Source organism: Hyla sarda, chromosome 3, assembly GCF_029499605.1.
Source record: "Hyla sarda isolate aHylSar1 chromosome 3, aHylSar1.hap1, whole genome shotgun sequence".
NCBI lineage: Eukaryota > Metazoa > Chordata > Amphibia > Anura > Hylidae > Hyla > Hyla sarda.
Window position 1 is genome coordinate 406,109,127 of NC_079191.1, and position 21,288 is coordinate 406,130,414.

General features: G+C 43.9%; 1 protein-coding gene across 5 annotated transcripts in view; it reads left to right on the plus strand.

Annotated features, from left to right (window-relative positions):
* Nucleotides 1-21,288, plus strand: part of THADA (THADA armadillo repeat containing) — a 706,980-nt gene that overhangs the window by 42,769 nt on the left and 642,923 nt on the right. For all 5 annotated transcript variants that reach the window (XM_056568134.1, XM_056568135.1, XM_056568137.1 and 2 more), the window contains 5 exons: nucleotides 5,503-6,194; nucleotides 8,419-8,573; nucleotides 11,754-11,909; nucleotides 12,017-12,139; nucleotides 18,166-18,289. In XM_056568134.1, the coding sequence (XP_056424109.1) occupies nucleotides 5,503-6,194; nucleotides 8,419-8,573; nucleotides 11,754-11,909; nucleotides 12,017-12,139; nucleotides 18,166-18,289 (1,250 nt within the window). The remainder of the gene's footprint in view (nucleotides 1-5,502; nucleotides 6,195-8,418; nucleotides 8,574-11,753; nucleotides 11,910-12,016; nucleotides 12,140-18,165; nucleotides 18,290-21,288) is intronic.

Below are 21,288 nucleotides of genomic sequence, written 5' to 3' on the forward strand. Positions count from 1 at the left end.
CACTGGTGACAAGACCTTGCTCTGAATATGCTCCATTGACTACAACCCTCTGTTGTCTGTCACTCAGCCACTGTCTAATCCACTCAACAATATTGGAGTCCAAGCTCAATGACTGCAGTTTATTGATAAGTCTTCTATGAGGGACAGTGTCAAAAGCCTTACTAAAATCTAGATATGCGATGTCTACTGCCCCTCCGCCATCTATTATTTTAGTCACCTTGTCAAAAGAAAACAATGCTATTTGTTTGACATGATCTCCCTGAAGTAAACCCATGTTGTTTTTCATCTTGCACCTTTAGTAGTGTTTCCATAAATTTCCCTACTATTGATGTCAGACTTACTGGCCTATAGTTGCTTGATTCCTCCCTATTTAAAAATCTTAACCCTTCCAGTACTTATCCGCTGCTGTATGTTCCACAGGAAGTTCTTTTCTTTTAGAATTTCCTTTGTCTGACCACAGTGCTCTCTACTGACAACTCTGTCCATTTTAGGAACTGTCCAGAGCAGGAACCAATCCCCATAGCAAACCTATCCCGCTCTGGACAGTTCCTAAAATGGACAGAGGTGTCAGCAGAGAGCACTTTGGTCAGACAGAAAGGAAATTGAAAAAGAAAAGAACTTCCTGTGGAGCATATAGCAGCGGATAAGTACTGGAAGGATTGAGATTTTTAAAAAGAAGTAATTTAAAAATCTGTTTAACTTGCTGGCACCAGTTGATTTAAAAAAGCAGATTGTAGTTGGAGGCTGCAAAAAATGAACAATCCAAAAATATCCAGCACCACTACCTGATACATTGGTGCACCCGTTTATTAGGTAGTTGTGCTGTCTATTTTTTGTGTTTTATTTGCAATGCAAGTGAGGGGGAGGGGCAACCCACTTTATCCGTGCAACCCTCCCTGTTCACAGAAGGATTTAAAATTTCATAGTGGATCCTGCATGTCACCCAGTCAGAGGCTCTATGTCCAGCAGAAGTGAGTCGAGTGAGCATGTTTAGGGCCCCATCCGAAGTGAGGCCACCTCCGCTGGATGGATGGGGGACACATTTTGATCAAAAAGTGTGCTAAGAGCCTCCATTTTTGACCAAGAGTGCTGTTGCAAACCTTCTATTTGTATATTTGCAGGCTGCAATATTGGTTGCTGGCAATAATACCAGATAGAAGGGATCCCTGGCAGAACCCTTGTATTGTGAACAGCGTCATACCACACACGCTCAGGGAGGGATTTATTAATCTGCGCACCAGGCGTTGACTGTAAAAAGTTGCTCCACATTTATCTGAATTTACGTCTGCATGATTTTGCTATCCAGAATTAAAGTGGGTAACAAAACAAGTTTATCCTTTATTAATTTGCAGTATTATCAAGTTTGCTGTGCACAAAGATCTCTGCTTTCTAGGATATGGCTTCGTGCACACTGAGTTTTTTGGCTTGGATTGCATGTAGATTTTGTCCAGCATTGTGCATTTGCGTAAAATCATCATCACATTCATTTCAGTGGGAAATTTTAAATCTGCCTCAAGAATTGACATGTTCATTTTTCCACAGAAAAGTCAATCTGCACCAAAATCTGCCACAACAACTGCACCAAACTGGGGCATATTTTTTTTTTTAAATATCTGGGTCTAAAAATCCATGCATTTATATGTAAAATTTAGTTGTTTTTTGTGTTTTTCCCAAAACAACTTGAATTGTTACATTTGAGGAATGAACAGAACTCTGGCAACTGACATTTTAATGTGTATAAGTGCAAGATAATGCAACTGGGATGTAAAAACCCAAGGGCAGAATATTCAGTGATGCACTCCTAACCTTAAAGGGGGATATACAGGAAAAACTTTTTTTTATATATCAACTGGCTCCAGAAAGTTAAACAGATTTCTAAATCCCCATAGCAAACCTCTTCTGAACTGGGCGTTTCCCGAGACACGTGTCATCAGAGAGGACTTACACAGAAAAGAACAACCTTAACTTCAGAAGCTCATAAGTACTGAAAGGATTAAAAGTTTTTTAATAGAAATAATTTACAAATCTGGAAAAAATAAATGGGGCTCGAGGGTCAAAGATATCTGGTTTAAATTAATTAGTATTTATTAATATAAAATGCAAAATAGACTAAATAGGGATGTACAGGGCCCTTGTACCTCCCTAATTAATTAGATACACAATAAAATATATGATAATCCCAATATAAAAAACTAAAAATAATAACAACTATAAAATTAATATGCAATTTGAGCCTGTGATATCAATATAGCGATCTACTGATCCTGAGGAACAGCACAGTATAAATGTTCATTCAAATGCTCTTGTTTCCAGAGATCTTCAATATAGAAAAGATAAAATGTAGCCGCTACAGATACCAGTTAATCAATTGATGCGGTGGTACTGTATCTGTCCAAACATTGGCAACTAGATTTCACCGACACAGTGATACAATGTGGCACTTTGTGAACAGTGAACAGTCACTTGAAATCAATCTTTAAGCATTTCTGCGTATGCCGTACATCAAAATAGCCAGTTTGCAATACATTCCATATAATGCTCACCACTCCGGGGTGTCACGGATCTCCCTTCAGTATAGTCCTGGGGGCCGGCTGTATAGCGTCTTATGACTGGTGCCTTGCCTCTGTCAGGGATCGTGCTGCTGGAGTCTCGGCCAACTCCTAAGAGCGCAGCACTCAGTGGTGGGCACCGTTTGGGGGGACTGCAGCGCTGTCAAGCGGAGTCCCTTGGTCGGACCAACTTGGAATGATGGTGGTCTGTAAACCTCAAGTCCTTATTGTAGATGGCCCGATTGGCTTCTCACTGGTAGTTGTTATAACGGCTGTATGCGATAAGCAGAGTGAGTAACCCGGCGGCGTTCCTCGTGCACAGGTCGCGCGCTCGGGAGATGGTTCACTGTAATAAATGCCTTGGATCTGGCGAATGATCGCTATTCTGTCTGAAGAGTGTTCTATAATAACAGGCTCAATATCGCTAAATTAAAATCGCTGGACGCGTTTCAAAACCTTCCTCGGTTTTTTCTTCCGCTGCTGAATGTTTGCCAATGTTTGGACAGATACAGTACCACCGCATCAATTGATTAACTGGTATCTGTAGCGGCTACATTTTATCTTTTCTATATTGAAGATCTCTGGAAACAAGAGCATTTGAATGAACATTTATACTGTGCTGTTCCTCAGGATCAGTAGATCGCTATATTGATATCACAGGCTCAAATTGCATATTAATTTTATAGTTGTTGTTGTTTTTAGTTTTTTATATTGGGATTATCATATATTTTATTGTGTATTTAATTAATTAGGGAGGTACAAGGGCCCTGTACATCCCTATTTAGTCTATTTTGCATTTTATATTAATAAATACTAATTAATTTAAACCAGATATCTTTGACCCTCGAGCCCCATTTATTTTTTCCATATTGTTCCTATTTTTATACACCGTGGGTATAGGTGTTTGTTGGGTTGCTCGGGTCCTCGGTGACGGTCAGACAGACAGGAGCCTCTCCATTGTGTTTATAATAATTTACAAATCTGTTTAACTTTCTGGAGCCAGTTGATATATTAAAAAAAAAAGTTTTTTCCTCGATAACCCCTTTAATATCTGGGTAATTTCTTTTTTTCAGAAGACCTAAAAGTAGGCAGACAATGTCATAGAACAGTAGAAAGTGCTAGCAGAATGGTTGGGTATATAGGGAGAGGTATTATCAGTAGAGAGGGAAATGCTCATGGTTGTATAGGGAGAGGTATAAGCAGTAGAGGGAAATGCTCATGGGTGTATAGGGAGAGGTATAAGCAGTAGAGAGGGAAGTGCTCATGGGTGTATAGGGAGAGGTATTGGCAGTAGAGTAGGAATTATTCATGAGTATAAAGGGAGAGAGAGGGAAGTGCTCATGGGTGTCTAGGGAGGGGTATTGGCAGTAGAGGGAAGTGCTCATGGGTGTTGTATAGGGAGAGGTATAAGCAGTAAAGAGGAGAGTGCTCGTGTGTGTATAGGGAGAGGTATTAGCAGTAAAGAGGAGAGTGCTCGTGTGTGTATAGGGAGAGGTATTAGCAGTAGAGGGAAGTGCTCATGAGTGTATAGGGAGAGGTATTAGCAGTAGAGAGGGAAGTGCTCATGGGCGTATAGGGAGAAGTATTAGCAGTAGAGAGGGAAGTGCTCATGGGTGTATAGGGAGAGGTATTAGCAATAGAAAGGAGGAAGTGCTCATGGGTGTATAGGGAAGAGTATTAGCGATGGAAAGAGGGAAGTGCTCTGCACTGGTGAGACCTCACTTGGAGTATTGTGTGCAGTTCTGGAGACCATAGTTACACTGATTTTACCAGAAAGCTGCTGAGAAAGTACTGGATTTCTATGCAAAACTGGAAAATTACAAGATTCCTCTGTTAAAATCATTAGTCATCGATTATGACCCTTTTGGTTGCTTCAATTCCAAAGGGTGGTGTGGGAGTCTGAGTACAAACACTAATACGTTCAGTAAGTGGTCACTAGCTGACTATGTTTGGTCATTAAAGTCAAAGGGGTTTGTGGCCGTCCATACATAGATATGTCATCATCCCATTTTGACAGATTTCTGCTGTGTACATGCCATAGAGGGCACAATTGTAGTGTGAACCCACTCTATGTGGTTTAGGGACCTCAGCAAGTGCCAGTGTCTCTCCACCACAGACAATACAATGCTGGCTCTACAGAAAACTTAAAGGGTTACTCCACTGCCCCAGCGTTCGGAACGTTTTGTACCGAACGCTGGGTGCGGGCTGCGGGGGTCGTCAAGACCCCCGCAGCCCGCACCCAGCGTTTGGAACAAAATGTTCCGAACCCTGGGGCAGTGGAGTAACCCTTTAAATCATATCTAAAAGTCTTAGGGGGAGATTTATCAAAACCTGTCTAGAGGAAACGTTGCTGAGTTGCCCATAGCAACCAATCAGATCGCTTCTTTCATTTTTCACAGGCCTCTGATTGGTTGCTATGGGCAACTCAGCAACTTTTCCTCTAGACAGGTTTTGATAAATCTCCCCCTGAGTTGCCCATAGCAACCAATCAGATCGCTTCTTTCATTTTTCAGAGGCCTTTTCAAAAATGAAAGATGCAATCTGATTGGTTGCTATGGGCAACTGGACAACTTTTTCCTCTGGACAGGATTTGATAAATCTCCCCTTTAGTGTCTGGGAATAGAGATGAGCGAACTTACAGTAAATTCGATTCGTCACGAACTTCTCGGCTCGGCAGTTGATGACTTATCCTGCGTAGATTAGTTCAGCCTTCAGGTGCTCCGGTGGGCTGGAAAAGGTGGATACATTCCTAGGAAAGAGTCTCCTAGGACTGTATCCACCTTTTCCAGCCCACCGGAGCACCGGAAAGCTGAACTAATTTACGCAAGAAAAGTCATCAACTGCCGAGCCGAGAAGTTTGTGACGAATCGAATTTTACTGTAAGTTCGCTCATCTCTATCTGTGAACATTGCAATATATTGTTTACATCTCCTTTTTTGTTTTCTTTTTATAGCCTGAGAGAATCGAGCACAGCTTTGTTTCTGTCGCGTATTTTAGCCCTGTGGACTACTTCAGCTATAGATCTCCTGAGGTCCTCCTGCACAAGAGACCTGAGAGAAAATCTTAATGGTCATTCGAGTGCACTTAGCCAACTTCTGGAATACGTGTATGTACATTGGGAGCACCCCCTGGATGCCGTCCGACATCAAGCAAAGCTCGTCTTCAAAAACATCCTCGAAATCCATCACGCGGCCGTGGCCGGACACTCGGGAGGCGAGGACCCATTCCTGTCAGAGCTTACACATAAATTGTTGAGTTTGGAGTGGCACTCGAAGGGCAAATACGCATCGCTGGCCTGTCTGGTAGAATGTGTGGGAACAGAACAGCTATTGTCAGTGGATGAAAGGATCCCTTCTCAAATTCTAGATGTCATGTCCGATCAGTCCTTTGCTCCGTATGCTAGTAACCTGTTGGAGGCCATGTTTGTCAACCACAAGAAACAACTTCAGGCAACTCAGGAAAGCTGCTGGACTGAGCGATGGCAGGATATCTGGGTCACCCCCCTGATATTACGACTGTGTGAGGAACATGTGACACAAACCACTTACATCATCGATTATTACTTACCTAAGCTGCTCAAATGTAACCCTGATAGTCTACACTATATGATTGAAAATCTGAAGACGTCGGCCTCCTTAAATATTGGTAAGTTTTAGACTAAGTCAGTGTTTCCCAACCAGGGTGCCTCCAGGTGTTGCAAAACTACAACTCCCAGCATGCCTGGACAGCCAAAGGCTGTCCAGGCATGTTGGGAGTTGTAGTTTTGCAACACCTGGAGGCACCCTGGTTGGGAAACACTGGAATAAGTATGAACCACAATTCCAGAATCTCTTAATGTTTAAATGGGCACTGTCAGATACAAAAACTTTTGATATGTTGTTAAGCATGTATAACCAATAGGTTTTGCAATTGCTTTCATTAGAAAATTTTCAGTATTTCACACTGAAAAAGCCAAACAACTGCCCCCCCTGCCTGCTTGGACACATACTAGTCCTGCTGTGTCCATGCGTCATCACCTATGTCATGGACACACTTCCTTGATTGACAGCTGTGAGTGCAGGGCTCAGAGCTGGAGGAAAAATCCTCCCACTGTCAGCTTGTGTCCCGCTACTGTCAGTGAGGACAAGCTGGGAGTTGTAGTTTTGCTAATGCTAGGGGAGATGTGAGCAGACAGCATACTGAGGGAGGGGGCGGAGACCTGCACAGTGAGGCCACGCCCCCTCCCTTTGAGAGGAATTCAGACTAGTGAGCTAAATTAAAAGTGTACTAAAAAATAAATAAAGGTGCCAGACACATAAAAATTAGATGTACATGGTCAGGATTAGGTACTGATTGATATATTTAAAAAAAAATGTTTTTAATCTGACGGATACACTTTAAAGAGTACCTGTCATCAAAACAAAAAACTTTTAATATATTGTTCATTAAAGGAGTACTCTGGTGCAGACTACTCCTGCTCCGTCCTGCCCGGGCTACAAAAAAATGAAAATAAACACTCACGTTCCTGGGTTCCCACGGAGCACCACTACAGCTGATCGGTCCTCCGGTCCATCTTCTTCATACTTCTGTGTGAACGAAGCGTCACATGGCCTATTATGGGCCGAGGCAGAACATCGTGGCGGCCGGCGATAGGCTGAGCGCCATGTGACGCTTCGTTCACACGGAAGTATGAAGAAGATGGACCGGAGGACCGATCAGCTGTAGTGGTGCTCCGTGAGTTTTGGAGGCAAGGCCGTGTGCCGGCGTGACTATGACGCACGGTTCCGCCTCCAAAACTCACTGCACACATAGGGCTGCCGCCGGAAAGAGTTGTGTGTATGGTGAACAAGGGACACGCAGCGTATTTCCTGCTGCTGCAGATTTTGCACAGCTTGAAATACGCAGCGTATATGCCAAGTGGGAACGTGCCCTAAAGCATGTATAAAGTTTCCCAAAGCGAAGTAAATTAGTAAATACCATGGGGAAAAAAAAGGTCAGAACAGCAAAAAACTACAAAACCTACACTCCACTCTTAGTAAATCAGGGCCAATGTGTCATCAGAAAATGGCGTATTGTTTAAAAAAATGGTTAACATAAAAACCAGATTTAAAGACTTTGTGATATTTTGACATTTTTTTATTTTATGATAATGCCAAAATCATGCATCTTTCATTTTGGCCATGAGCCCTAAAACTAAGCTAATACTCTGGGCTCTGAGTTCTGCGCCAAATTTCCTTGTGAACTCTGTTTTTTTTTTTTTTTTTGTTTTTTTTTTTGGGGGGGGGGGGGGGGGCGGATTCTTCAATCCCCCTAGGGGACTTATATATGCAACAGTTTGATCACTTGTTCACTATACTACAAGACACATGTGAAACTGTTTTTTTATTTGTATCATTTTGGGGTACATGGGACTTTTTGATGACAGGGAGTAATAGGAGCAAAATCATTGCCTGTCAGAAGTCCTTCATAGGCCTACTGGCTACAATAACAACTGAATTAAGCTTTAGAATTGTGCCATGAGGTTTTGTGGGCCTTGGGGAAACCAATGATTGACTGGCATGCAGATTTTAACCAGCTAGATGCCATCTTTACTGTTGACTAAAGCAACCAGCTGACTAAATTGCCAACATCAGAGTTATCCCTATCCCAGCCGCTGAGAATGGGTGTCAGCTGCAGATAGCTGCTGGCACCCGTCGTGAATGGTGCTGCTATAGCTCTGGTGCCTGCAAACTACCTTCCCAGTGCATATTCAGTACACATATGGCTGAAGAGTTAAAGAGGAGCTGTAGCCCGATGATCTTTTTCTTAGAATTCAGACATTTCCCATTTTGTAGCCAATTTTCTACTATTCTTGTGAGGATTCATTTATTTCTATATATTTACTCCTCAGGGTCTGGTGATAACCGTGGCGCTCTTGGTGCCCTTATGGCTTGTTTGAGAACTTCCCGCACTCATGGACACCTCCGATTTACAGAAAATTACGCCTGGAACGGAAGAGTCTCCACGAGCTTAATACAGCAAGGCCTTGTGCACAGACATGATCAGGTGAGGACGATGGTTGGTTGTTTTGTTATCAGGTTTGCAAAATGTGTTCTGAATGGGAAGCGGAGAGGTAAGATGCTGGGGAAAGCTTATTTCCCTGAGAACAAGGGAACAATAAGGTTGGGAAGTTGAAATCAAACATGAATGAACAAACTCCGCTGCTCAGCGTTTGAAAATAAACTGTTGCGAACGCTGGAGCCAGCTCCGGAGCTCGTGATATCATAGCCCCGCCCCCTCAATGCAAGTCTATGGGAGGGGCATGACGGCTGTCACACCCCTCCCGTAGAATTGCATTGAGGGGGCAGGGCTATGACATCACGAGCACCCGGCTCTAGCGTTCGCAATGGTTTGTTTTAAATGCTGAGCAGCGGAGTACCCCTTTAACTTCCCCGATATCATCTGTTGGCGGAGAGTCGGGAAACCCCTATACATATTAGACCAGTGTTTCCCAACCAGCAGGCCTTCAGCTGTTGCAAAATTACAACCTCTAGCTTGGCCACATAGCTGAAGCCTGTCTGGTAGTGCTGGGAGTTGTAGTTTTGCAACAGCTGGAGGCACGCTGGTTGGAAACTACTTATTAGACTGTGTGTTGGTCCTGCCAAAGTCGCTGGGGTTAGCTGACTTTTGACTTTGGTTCTTTTAGTTTTCTGTCATTTCATATTGTTGTTTTGCAAAGTAACTCTAGAAAACTGTAAAAGAGATGATGTTACACTCCTCTCTGTATATTATATATTTTCCCCTTCTTCCATTACAATAGAAAACACGGGAGCAAAAATGATCCATATCCTCCGGTCTTCCCCAGTCCCGGTATCCTCCGGTCTTCCCCAGTCCCGGTATCCTCCGGTCTTCCCCAGTCCCGGTATCCTACGGTCTTCCCCAGTCCCCGTATCCTACGGTCTTCCCCAGTCCCGGTATCCTCCGGTCTTCCCCAGTCCCGGTATCCTCCGGTCTTCCCCAGTCCCGGTATCCTCCGGTCTTCCCCAGTCCCGGGGGTTATCTCCTTGGTTTCTGTGTGTGTCATGGAATCTCTTACAAGCAATATGATAGGTGGTGACCGGATAGTAGCAGATAAAAGACAGAGCAGCGTAATGGTCCAGTGGGATATTGTCCAGATTCCATGTTATCAGCCCACGACTATAGATATGAACTGTAGTTTTAAGAAGGTAGGAAAAAAAAAAAGAAAATTATGATAACAGAATAAATTTTAAACCAGTCAGGTTTCCGGCTAATGATGGAATACTGTGTGGCAGATAAAAGCAAAACGAATAGTGAGTTGGTAAATATATTGTCCATATATATCTGTAGGCAGATTATATATCATAATGATCTAATAGGCAGAAGCTATTATCTCTGTTAGTTGGTCCCGTCCTTCCCTCCTCCTCCATAGAGCAGAGACATCTGTACAGTAATAGTCATATTTTGTTATAGGGCGTCCTGAATGCAAAATGTTTCTTCTTTAAGGGTCTGTTCACGTATACGGTATCATGTACTTATTTGATGCGCAGGATTTAAAGGGTACCTCTCATCAAAAAAACTTTTGATAAATTATAGATTAATGTATGCAGAATAACTTTACAATTGCATGTTATTAAAAAATATGCTTCTTTCTATTTAATTTTCCACTTTGAAGAAATGACCACTAGGGGTCTCCCTACCAGTCCTGGCAGCAAGCATTTCAGACTCATGCTGGAGTCCTAAACACTACGAGCTGCCAGTCTGCTTTGTTCACAAAGGAGAACACTCAGAGCTGCCAGCCTGCTTTGTTCACAGCCTGTTTGGCTGTGAACAAAGCAGGCTGGCAGCTCTGAGTGTTTAGGACTCCAGCATGAGTCAGAAATGCTTGCTGACAGGACTGATCGGGAAAAATACAATAGAAAGAAGCATATTTTTCATTAACATGCTATTGGAAAGTTATTCAACATTCATTAATCTAAAATATATCAAAAGTTTATTTGATGAGAGGTACTCTTTAAAGCTGCTGAGTAAAATGTAAACTAAATGACTGATCACAGCTTCAAATCTGCAGCTTCAAATGCTGCACATTAAATATATGCAGGATACTGTACGTGTGAATAGACTCTAAAGAGGCTTTCCAAATGGACTTATTCCCTATCCATAGAATAGGGGTTATATATCGGATTGCATGGGGTCTGACTGCTGAGGTCCCCGTGATCTCAAGAATGTGGGTCCTAGTCTTTTTTAGGAATAGAGTGTTGAGTCTACCTCCAGAACAGCTTGGTGTGTGCAATGCCTTTCCCATTCACTTCTGTGAATAGCATGGTTATAACCCAGTACAAAATGAATTGAGAGGCCACATACACAGCCACCTGTCCTTTCATACTCCACCTGCATTAGGCCTCACCAGTCAGGGCATCCCAATTTTCCATGTAGGTGAGATCTGGTCAATCAGCCTGGGAGGAGACCAAACTCAGGAAGTGTTTCTCTGCACTGAGCTTGATTGACAGCTGCACAGAGCCTCACTGAAATATGCAGAGAGCTTGAGGTCTTCTATTCATCACAGCACTGCAACGATGTGAGGGCGGAAGTAGTCCCCTAGCCCAAGAATAAAGGTAGGATACAGAGCTTTTTAAAGCTCTGAATTTTTTTTTTTTTAACGACGAAAAGGTATTAGGAGTAGTTATGGAACATAGCCCAAGTTAGTTTAGAAAAGTTTATTTGGTGACAGGTTCTTTTTTAAAGGGGAAATCCGGTCCTGAAGTTCTTATCCCCTATCCACAGGAAAGGAGATAAGTGTCTGATCGCGGGGAGTCTGACCGCTGGTACCCCGAACAATCTGGCTGGCACCCCAGCTCTCCCCATGCATAGAGTGGCATCATGAAGCTGTGTCGAGTGCCCAACATGGAGCTGTGTCGAGCACCCTGGGTGAAGTCACCAAAGCCCGCCCCAGTGACTAGTGGTTCAGGCAGCATGAAAGTGATGACAGGTTTCCTTAAGTGTGACTGCTTTTAAGAAGTATTTCCCACTAAGTTGGGGGAAACCACAGTTGAAGTATACAGCCCACGTGACAGTGTGTGGAACTCATGTGTCACTGTGCTGGCTTATAACATTGGAATATTGGTGTTTGTTCCCAGATCGAGCTGAGATTTGTCTGGGTTTAATTAAAGTATATTGTAAAGTAAAAATACCCTTTTAATTCATTAATTTTTTTCTATTTCTAATTAGATCCGTATTGATGCCCTGGGCCTCCTCTGTGAGAGTCACTGGAGCACTGAAGTGGTGTCGCGGGATGAAATGACTTTGATTACGTTTTTTCTCAGGTACAACCTGAACTGTCAGTCTCCATCCATCAGACAGCAGCTGTGTTACCTGCTCAAGAAGGTGAATGTTTCTTACCATGGAGCATCTTCATGCATTAATCCATGCACAACATATGTCCCGCCACCCGTGATCAATATGTTCTGAAACCCATTGTCTTTTATTTCTAGCTTTTTTGTCGTGTGCAAGAAAGTTCTCAGGTTCTGTATAAACATCAACAGAGCAGGACTCGAAGGGAGTCGGAGCGTACGGACAGTACAGAGGATCCCGGCACAGCTCTGATGCGTTATACAGTAAGTTTATATACAGTAGCTGATCACGTTGGGGGAGGAGGATTGGAGCGGCAGGTCGCACAGGCATTTATTCTCTAGAGCAGTGGTTCTCAATCTGGGGTACAATTACCCCCAGGGGTACTTAGCAGTTCTCCAGGGGTACTTGAAGAAAATAAAATCAGTAATAGCAGCCACAGCCGCTGGTTACTGGTCTTGACCACTTTGAAAGAAATAGTCGGCTGACGTCACTGCATCGAGGAGCGGAGCAGGAGGACAGCAAAGGGGAAGTGCGGGCACTGGGCTGCTGTGGGCAGTAACTACCATAAGCTTTGTTGCTCCACTGCCCCTGCAGACCGGGGACCTACTGCTATGAGCCAAAGCAAGACCAGAGGAGCAGTGGAGCACCAAAGCAGGACAGTATGGCGGCCTACAGCTATATTTGGGGGCAGTTTGGGGGCCTACATCTAAATTTGGGGGCACAGAGAAAGCCTAACAACTTTATGGGGACACAAAGCGGGTGCTATTACCGTGTGTGACAATAAACATGGGGAGTTTGTAAATAGGCGAGTATTGTACTGCAGAAAGGAGCCTTATATGTTTGTTTGGCCGGTTCTGTGGAGAAGTCTTGTATGGGAGAAATCTTAATGGCGGTCTAGGCCAGATAGTGAAGAAAAGAAAAGTAAACAACTCCGGTGAGAGAAGACATCACCTGGGATTGTCATTAGGAAACCTCCATTGTACTGTACATCAAATGGGACTAACTAATGTCCTGAACTGTACACAAAAAAAGTAAGGTTGGGTTTAGGCTACAGAAATTCCCTGCATGATTTTGTCTCGAAATTACGCTTGTAAACTCTGGTGCATCAGGCTTCCATTGCTGTCATTGGGATTTAGGCCGCTTTCACACTATAAAGTTATTCTGTTTTAACCCATTAACGATGCCGGACGTAAATGTACGTCCTGGTGAGCTGGTACTTAACGCACCAGGACGTACATTTACGTCCTATACATAACCGCGAGCATCGGAGCGATGCTCGGGTCATGAGCGGCATGTCTTGGCTGCTGATAACAGCCAAGACATGCCGCGCGGATGTCCGCCATTAACCCCTCACATGCCGTGATCAATTCAGATCACTGCATCTGCTGCATTGCGGACACTAAAATGGATGATCGGATCACCCGCAGCACTGCCGCGGCGATCCGATCATCCAGCATGGCAGCCGGAGGTCCCCTCACATGCCTCCGCTGCCTTCCATGGGTCTTCTGCTCTGGTCTGCGATCGACCAGAGCAGAAGATGGCCGATAATACTGATCAGTGCTATGTCCTATGCATAGCACTGAACTGTATTAGCAATCGAATGACTGCTTTAAATAGTCCTCTATGGGGACTATTAAAGGCTAAAAATAAAAGTAAAAAAATAAATAAATAAAAAAGCTAAAAAAAACCTCCCCCAATAAAAATGTAAATTGTCCCATTTTCCCTATTTAGCCTCCAAAAGTGTACAAAAAAATATTTTATATACATATTTGGTATCACCACGTGCGTAAATATCCCAACTATTAAAATAAAATGTTAATGATACCGTACAGTGAACGTAAAAAAAAGGCCAAAATAGCTGCTTTTTTTTTAATAACTTTTTATTCCAAAAGAAATTTATAAAAAATGTATTCAAAGTTTTATATAAGCAAATATGGTATCAATAAAAGTACAGATCACAGCGCAAAAAATGAGCCCTCATACCGCCGCTTATATGGGAAAATTAAAAAGTTATAGGTCTTCAAAATAGGGGGATTTTAAACGTACTAATTTGGTTAAACATTTTTTTTTTAAGCGCAACAGTAATAGAAAAGTATGTTATCATGGGTATCATTTTTATCGTATTGAGCCAAAGAATAAAGAACAGATGTCATTTTTACCATAAATTGTACGGCGTGAAAACGAAACCTTCCAAAATTAGCAAAATTGCGTTTTTCTTTTTAATTTCTCCCACACAAATAGTATTTTTTTTGGTTGCGCCATACATTTTATGGTAAAGTGAGTGATGGCATAACAACGGACAACTGGTCGCACAAAAAACAAGACCTCATACTGATCTGTGGATGAAAATATAAAAGAGTTATGATTTTTTTTGATGGTGAGGAGGAAAAAAAGAAAAAGTAAAAATAAAATTGTCTGAGTCCTTAAGAAAATCCTTAAATACGGCTGTTACAAAATCCCATTATAGTCTATGGGATTTTTACATTATCCGTTTTAACCCGTCAAAGCCGGACGTTATTTTGGGACGGGAGAAAAATAGTGCATGTACCGTTTTTTCTCCGGTCACAAATAATGTCCATTATTAACTGGCTATGCCGGATAATGTAAAAATCCAATCGACTTAAAAATCCAATCGACTAAAAACGGCCGTTTTTAAAGGTTTTCATAACGGAACATTATAATGGCTCTTTAAAACAGAAGAACTTTATAGTATGAAAGCAGCCTTAGCTAAACAGTGTGCACTACGGAATTCCACTGCTGAAAGAATGATCTTGTTCATTCTCTCTGCGTAACTTGCGTGGAATACATTGCCCACACGGTCCTAGCGCCAACTAATTCTATTGTCCCTCGGCATATCCGGACGGGATATATCCAGCCGGAGATTCCTTGGTCTTAAAAGGAGTATTCCAGTGCAAAATAATTTATCCCCTACCCAAAGGATAGGGGATAAGTTATAGATCGCGGGGGGGTCTGATCGCTGGGGCCCCCCGGGATCTCCTGGATGGGGCCACGGCAGTCTGCAGGAAGTGCAGTTTTGTCCCCAGCAGAAAGCCACAGCAGACACGCCCTCTATGGGGTACATGGAGGGGCGTGTCGGCCACCGTGTCATGTGGGGACGGATTGCCCCCTTTGCAGCATACTGCTGCGGCCTCGTCCAGGAGATCCCGGGGGCCCCAGCGCTCGGACCCCTGCGATCTCTAACTTACAAAATAATCCGGGCATTCCCGGTGTGAACAGATCAAAGAATAGTAGAACAAACATTTAGGTAAACAACCTAAAAACCAACTATTAGCAGTCCGTCTTGCAGCAGATCATGTTGATAACACGAAAAAAGAAAGGAGTCCTCAGCTTGTGGGCATTCAAAAGAAGTAATGGGCAAGTAATACGCAAAAAAAAAGAAACTGTGCTAATAGGCCAAATTCAATAGGAACTGGTGCGATCTAAGATGAGCCATGTAGCTACCATCCAGGAGGGGTGGGGGTATGGGAGAGGGGGGGGGGGGAGGGGTTGGGGGGGGGGGAGAAGAAAGGATCATGGCACTTGCGTATATTGAGAGGTCAACCAACAGGACCATTTATTTGCGAAGCTCTGGTGGGAGGAATTGCCAAGAGAGATAATTTTTTCATAGGAACAAGTGAGGTTAATAGCCGCAATTACACCAAGTACTGTAGGAACCCTGGAGGATTTCTAAACTATTCCTTATTAATCTAAGAATTTTCTAACACAACTTCCCTCATGTGGAACATCCCATGCAGGAATTATTGTACATACAAAAGAAAAAGCGTTTAAGGAATCCAAAAATACTTTGATACATCTTAAAACCACATAAAAGGACATAATAAAGCATACCTTGGAAACCAGGGGTGCAAAGAGATAGTGAGATGTAGGCCCTCACCACCCGACGTTTCGCCAGAGAATGGCTTCTTCTGGGGCATGCCCCGGAAGAAGCCATTCTCTGCCGAAACGTCGGGTGGTGAGGGCCCACATCTCACTATCCTTCGAACCACTTGGTAACTATTAAAGGGGTAATCCCGTGAAAACGTTTATTTTTTTTTTAATTATTTTTTTAATCAACGGGTGGCAGAAAGTTAAACAGATTTGTAAATTACTTCTATTAAATAATCTTAATCCTTCCAATACATTTTATGGGCTGTATACTACAGAGGAAATGCTTTTCTTTTTGGATTTCTCAGATGTCATTACCACAGTGCTCTCTGCTGACCTCTGCTGTCCATTTTAGGAACTGTCCAGAGCAGCATATGTTTGCTATGGGTATTTTCTCCTGCTCTAGACAGTTCCAAAAATGGACAGCAGAGGTCAGCAGAGAGCACTGTGGTCATGACATCAGAGAAATCCAAAAAGAAAAGCATTTCTTCTGTAGTATATAGCTCCTAAAAAGTACTGGAAGGATTAAGATTTTTTAATAGAAGTAACTTACAAATCTGTTTAACTTTCTGGCACCAGTTGATTAAAAAAAAAAAAAAGTTTTCCACGGGAGTACCCCTTTAAAGGGGTACTCCCACCCTGGACATCTTATCCCCTATCCAAAGGATAGGGGATAAGATGTCTGATCTCGGGGGTCCCGCCGCTGGGGACCCCCGCTGTATTGCATGCGGCACCCACCTGTTTTTTGTCCGGAAACGCTGGAGGGTCTGAGTCGCGACTACAGGAATGGAAGACCATGACGTCAGGACTCCGCCCCCGTGTGACGTCACGCTCGTCCCCTCCATGCAAGTCTATGGGAGGGGCCGTCACACGAGGGGGGGGGCGTCCTGACATCACGGACTTCCGTTCCCGTAGTCGCGACTCAGACCCTCCAGCGCTTCCGGACAAAAAACAGGTGGGTGCCGCATGCAATACTGCGGGGGTCCCCAGCGGCGGGACCCCCGAGATCAGATAACTTATCCCCTATGCTTTGGATAGGGGATAAGATGTCTAGGGTGAGAGTACCCCTTTAAGCTTATTATGCTGTTTACCTTTTTATGTAATATATTGTATACTAAGTACTTGATAGCACCTGCTTATTTATATTAGTCTAACACTATTAATATTATTGATGTGAACCCTCACCTTTTACCAGTGTCATGCTGGCTATCTCTTTGCACCCCTGGTTTCCAAGGTACCGTATGCTTTATGATGTCTTTTTATGTGGTTTTAAGATGTATCAATAAAGTATTCTTGGATTCCTTAAACGCTTTTTCTTGTGTATGTACAGCGGTCCCTCAAGCTACAATATTAATCAGTTCCAGGACGACCATTGTATGTTGAATCCATTGTATGTTGAGACCAGAACTCTATGGAAACCTGGTAATTGGTTCTGAAGCCCCAAAATGTCATCCAAAAATAGGAAAAAGTGAGAATTAAAAGAAAAATAAGTAGATAAAGTAAGTCCTTACATATAAAAGTAAGAAAGATCTGCTGGGAGCTGTAAATCATGGTCTATGTCAGTGTTTCCCAAGCGGGGAGCCTCCAGCTGTTGCAAAACTACAACTCCCAGCATGCCCGGACAGCCAAAGGCTGTCCGGGCATGCTGGGAGTTGTAGTTTTGCAACAGCTGGGGGCACCCTGCTTGGGAAACACTGGTCTATGTAGAGGACAGTACACAGTGTCCTAAAAAAGTAACATGGAGTCGCCCTCACCTGGTGTCCAAAGGTGCAGCTAACCCTGGCACAGGTAAAGTGTACAGAACATGTAATACCTCCCTGTACTGTAGGGGGCGCTTCCAGACCCCAGTCAGTGCATACACTTCAGTAATACAGGGGTTTTACCAGTGAATGCCCATTCTGATTGGTCGGTTCTTCCAGCCATTGACACGTTTCACAGATCTGGACTGTCTGTACATTGTATGTTGAGTCTGGTTTCAACTTACAATGGTCCAGAAAAGACCATTGTATGTTGAAACTAATGTATGTTGAGGCCATTGCAAGTTGAGGGATCACTGTATATGAAATTTCTGCCACATATTTTACAGCGTATTTTTCCAGTAGCAGTAAATTACTCTTTGTGCACATACCCTCACAGTTTTATCAATGTTACAACTACTATTGCAGATCCGAAAATGTCTTTGACCCTTAAACCCGACCGACTGTGCAATTTATTATGACCGTCTTAAAGGGCAGTTCCCTATGCCGGGTACTGTTTGTACAGGTTGTTTTGGGGTCCTGACATCTGCTGTGATGCTTAAGAACATCTTAACACTCTGCCTATCAGTTTTCTGTGTTCTTTCCCACACTCAGACACGTTCCCAGATGTTACATTTTGCTGTTTTGTGTCTCTTTTGTTTTTCCAGGAATTCATGTTATCTATCACAGATTATCTGTTTGAGTCACTTTTTCCTGGTTCGTCACATCCAACAAGATTTTCAGCCTTGACTATTTTAGGATCTATTGGTGAGATATTCCCGGTTGTAGCAGGTGAGCGATACTTTGGAAAAGTTTCACTAATGTCTTGGAAAAAAAAAAAATGATAATAATTTCTCCCCAAAAAATATACCGAACAAACACACATAGTGACTAGAGATGAGCGAACTTACAGTAAATTCGATTCGTCACGAACTTCTCGGCTTGGCAGTTGATGACTTTTCCTGCGTAAATTAGTTCCGCCTTCAGGTGCTCCGGTGGGCTGGAAAAGGTGGATACAGTCCTAGGAAAGAGTCTCCTAGGACTGTATCCACCTTTTCCAGCCCACGGGAACACCTGAAAGCTGGACTAATTTATGCAGGAAAAGTCATCAACTGCCGAGCTGAGAAGTTCGTGACGAATCAAATTTACTGTAAGTTCGCTCATCTCTAATAGTGACACTTATAAATAAATACATTCAGATACACTATATCTGCGTTTCTCAACCAGTGTGTCATCTGCTGTTGCAAAACTACAACCCCCAGCATGCCCAGACAGCCTTTGGACAGAGTATTGGCCCCACCTCTTCTTAGCAACCGAATTTAAGTTTTTTTTATTCAATCCCATTACTACAGGTGTATAAAATCCAGCCCTTACCAGTGCAATGGCCTTTACAAACCTTGTTGAAACAGTAAATAGTTCTATAGAGCTCAGTGATACTGGCTTGGACCTGTATTAGGGTAGGGTCACACGTAACAGATACGCGTAAAATACGCTGCGGATCCGCCGATAACCGAACCTTGACTGAGCCCCTGCCTGTGCCCGTGTTTCTGTTCTTAGCAGCAATCCGCCGCTACGAGCGCACACAGGGAAATACGCTGCGGATCAGTTGTGTGACCCTACCCTTGGGGGCCATCACTGCCATCAGTGTGTACATTTTTTTTCCTTTTATATTTTCCCCCATCAGCTCTGAGCAGTATTAAGGCCAGTTCACACTACATTTGTAGTGTATGGGTGCCGGATCCGGTTGGGAGGAGCGAAAACAGGCCGATCCCGTAGCCCAGCCGGATCCGGTTGGGAGGAGCGAAAACAGGCCGATCCCGTAGCCCAGCCGGATCTGGCCGGTACCTCATTCATTTCAATGAGCTGACCGGAGTCAAACGCTGACTCCAGTCGGCTCATTTTTGCCCCGTATACAGTTTTCTAACCGGACCTAAAACCGTGGTATACCAAAGTTTCAGGTCCGGTGGGAAAACTGTATACAGGGCGAAAATGAGCCGACTGGAGTCAGCTCATTGAAATGAATGGGATTCCGGCTGGATCTGCCTGGGCTACGGGACCGGCCTGTTTTTGCTCCTCCCAACCGGATCCGGCACTTGTACACTACAAACGTAGTGTGAACCCAGCCTTATTGAGCAGTAAAAGCATTTAAGAACCACAGTAACGCCACCATAAGGTAGAGACCCCATAAAGGTTATAGAGCGGGGTCATCAAGTGCTGAGGCTCATAGGGGGAGATTTATCAAGACCTGGGCAGAGGAAAAGTTGACCTGTTGCCCATAGCAACCAATTAGATGGCTTCTTTCATTTTTCAGAGGTCCTTTTAATAATGAAAGCAGCGATCTGATTGGTTGCTATGGGTAACTGGTTAACTTTTCCTCTGCACAGGTTTTGATAAATCTCCCCCTATTGTGCCCAAATAAATGCATAAAAGTCACCAGCGCTTTGCTGACTCAAAAACAACAGAGCCCAAACCTCGTCTGGCAATAAAATCAGCACAAAACTGTGCCCTGCCGGGAGTATCGTAGCTGAGCATCACCAAGCACGATGCCAAGTGTGGGATAAAGTGGTGTACAGCTGCCGCTTTCTCTTTATCTGATAAATAAGTCTGGGTTTGGTGAATACCAGGAGAATATTGTACCAGCTGTAAAGTTTAGTGGAGGAGGGATAATGTTATGAGGGTGTTTTCAGGGGTTGGCCCAGGTCCCTTAGTCCCAAAAAGTTTTGGCTTCGGCCCTTTTCTGATCCAGTATGACTGTGCCCCAGTACACAAAGCAAGGTCCATATAGGCATGGTTGGGCAAAGAACCATTGGGGGCGAAGAACTTGGCTGCACAGAGCCCAAACCTTAAAGGGGTACTCCACCCCTAGACATCTTATCCACTATCCAAAGGGTAGGGGATAAGATGTCTGATCATGGCAGTCCCCCCCCGCTGGGGAAACCCACACAATCTCCCTGCCACCCCTGGCGTTGGGTGCAGCACCGGAGGCTCGTGACGTCATGGCCATGCCCCCTCACTGCAAGTTTGTGGGAGGGGGCGTCACGCCCCCTCCCATAGACTTGTATTGAGGGCGCGTGGACGTGACGTCGCGAGCAAGGCGTGACCGTGACATTACGAGCCTCCACCCCGCATCACCAGTCATCTGGCACGGAGCAAAGTTCGTGAAGCAGATGTCTGGGGTGTCGCAGCTGAGATCGATAAGACATCTTATCCCCTATCCTTTGGATAGGGGATAAGATGTCTAGGGGTGGAGTACCCCTTTTAATCCTATCTAAGATCTTATAACAGCTTCCACTCTTCTAGAAAGACTTTCTACAAGTGCAGAGCGGGACCAACTCCACATTAGTGTCTATGTTTTTAGAATGGGATGTCCCAGTTGCGGGACCCCCATGATCAGACATCTTATTGCCTATCCTTTGCATAGGGGATGAGATGTCTAGGTGTAGAGTATCCCTTTAAAACACCAGTGTCTCGCAGGTACAAATCTCTTAACAACAATTCCCGTTTTAGCGCCCAGTGTATTCCCATTCTCAATATAAATGGCCGGCCCGAGCCCGTTTACTGTTGTGGGGCATAAGAAGAGGCGGGCCCCCTATGACAGCAGCAAAGCAAACACACGTGATGTGTATGAAGGAAGCGAAGAACATCTGCATTTAATCCAGTCTTTTATTAGAAGTGCAAACAAAAAGCTGCATCTGTATTTGGTATTTCACATCTGCAGGTCCCCGCGCCCCTTTATGGGGAGCAGTAAAGCTTAACAAGCTTTGTTTTGTGGAGCAGAAAGTTATTAGTGC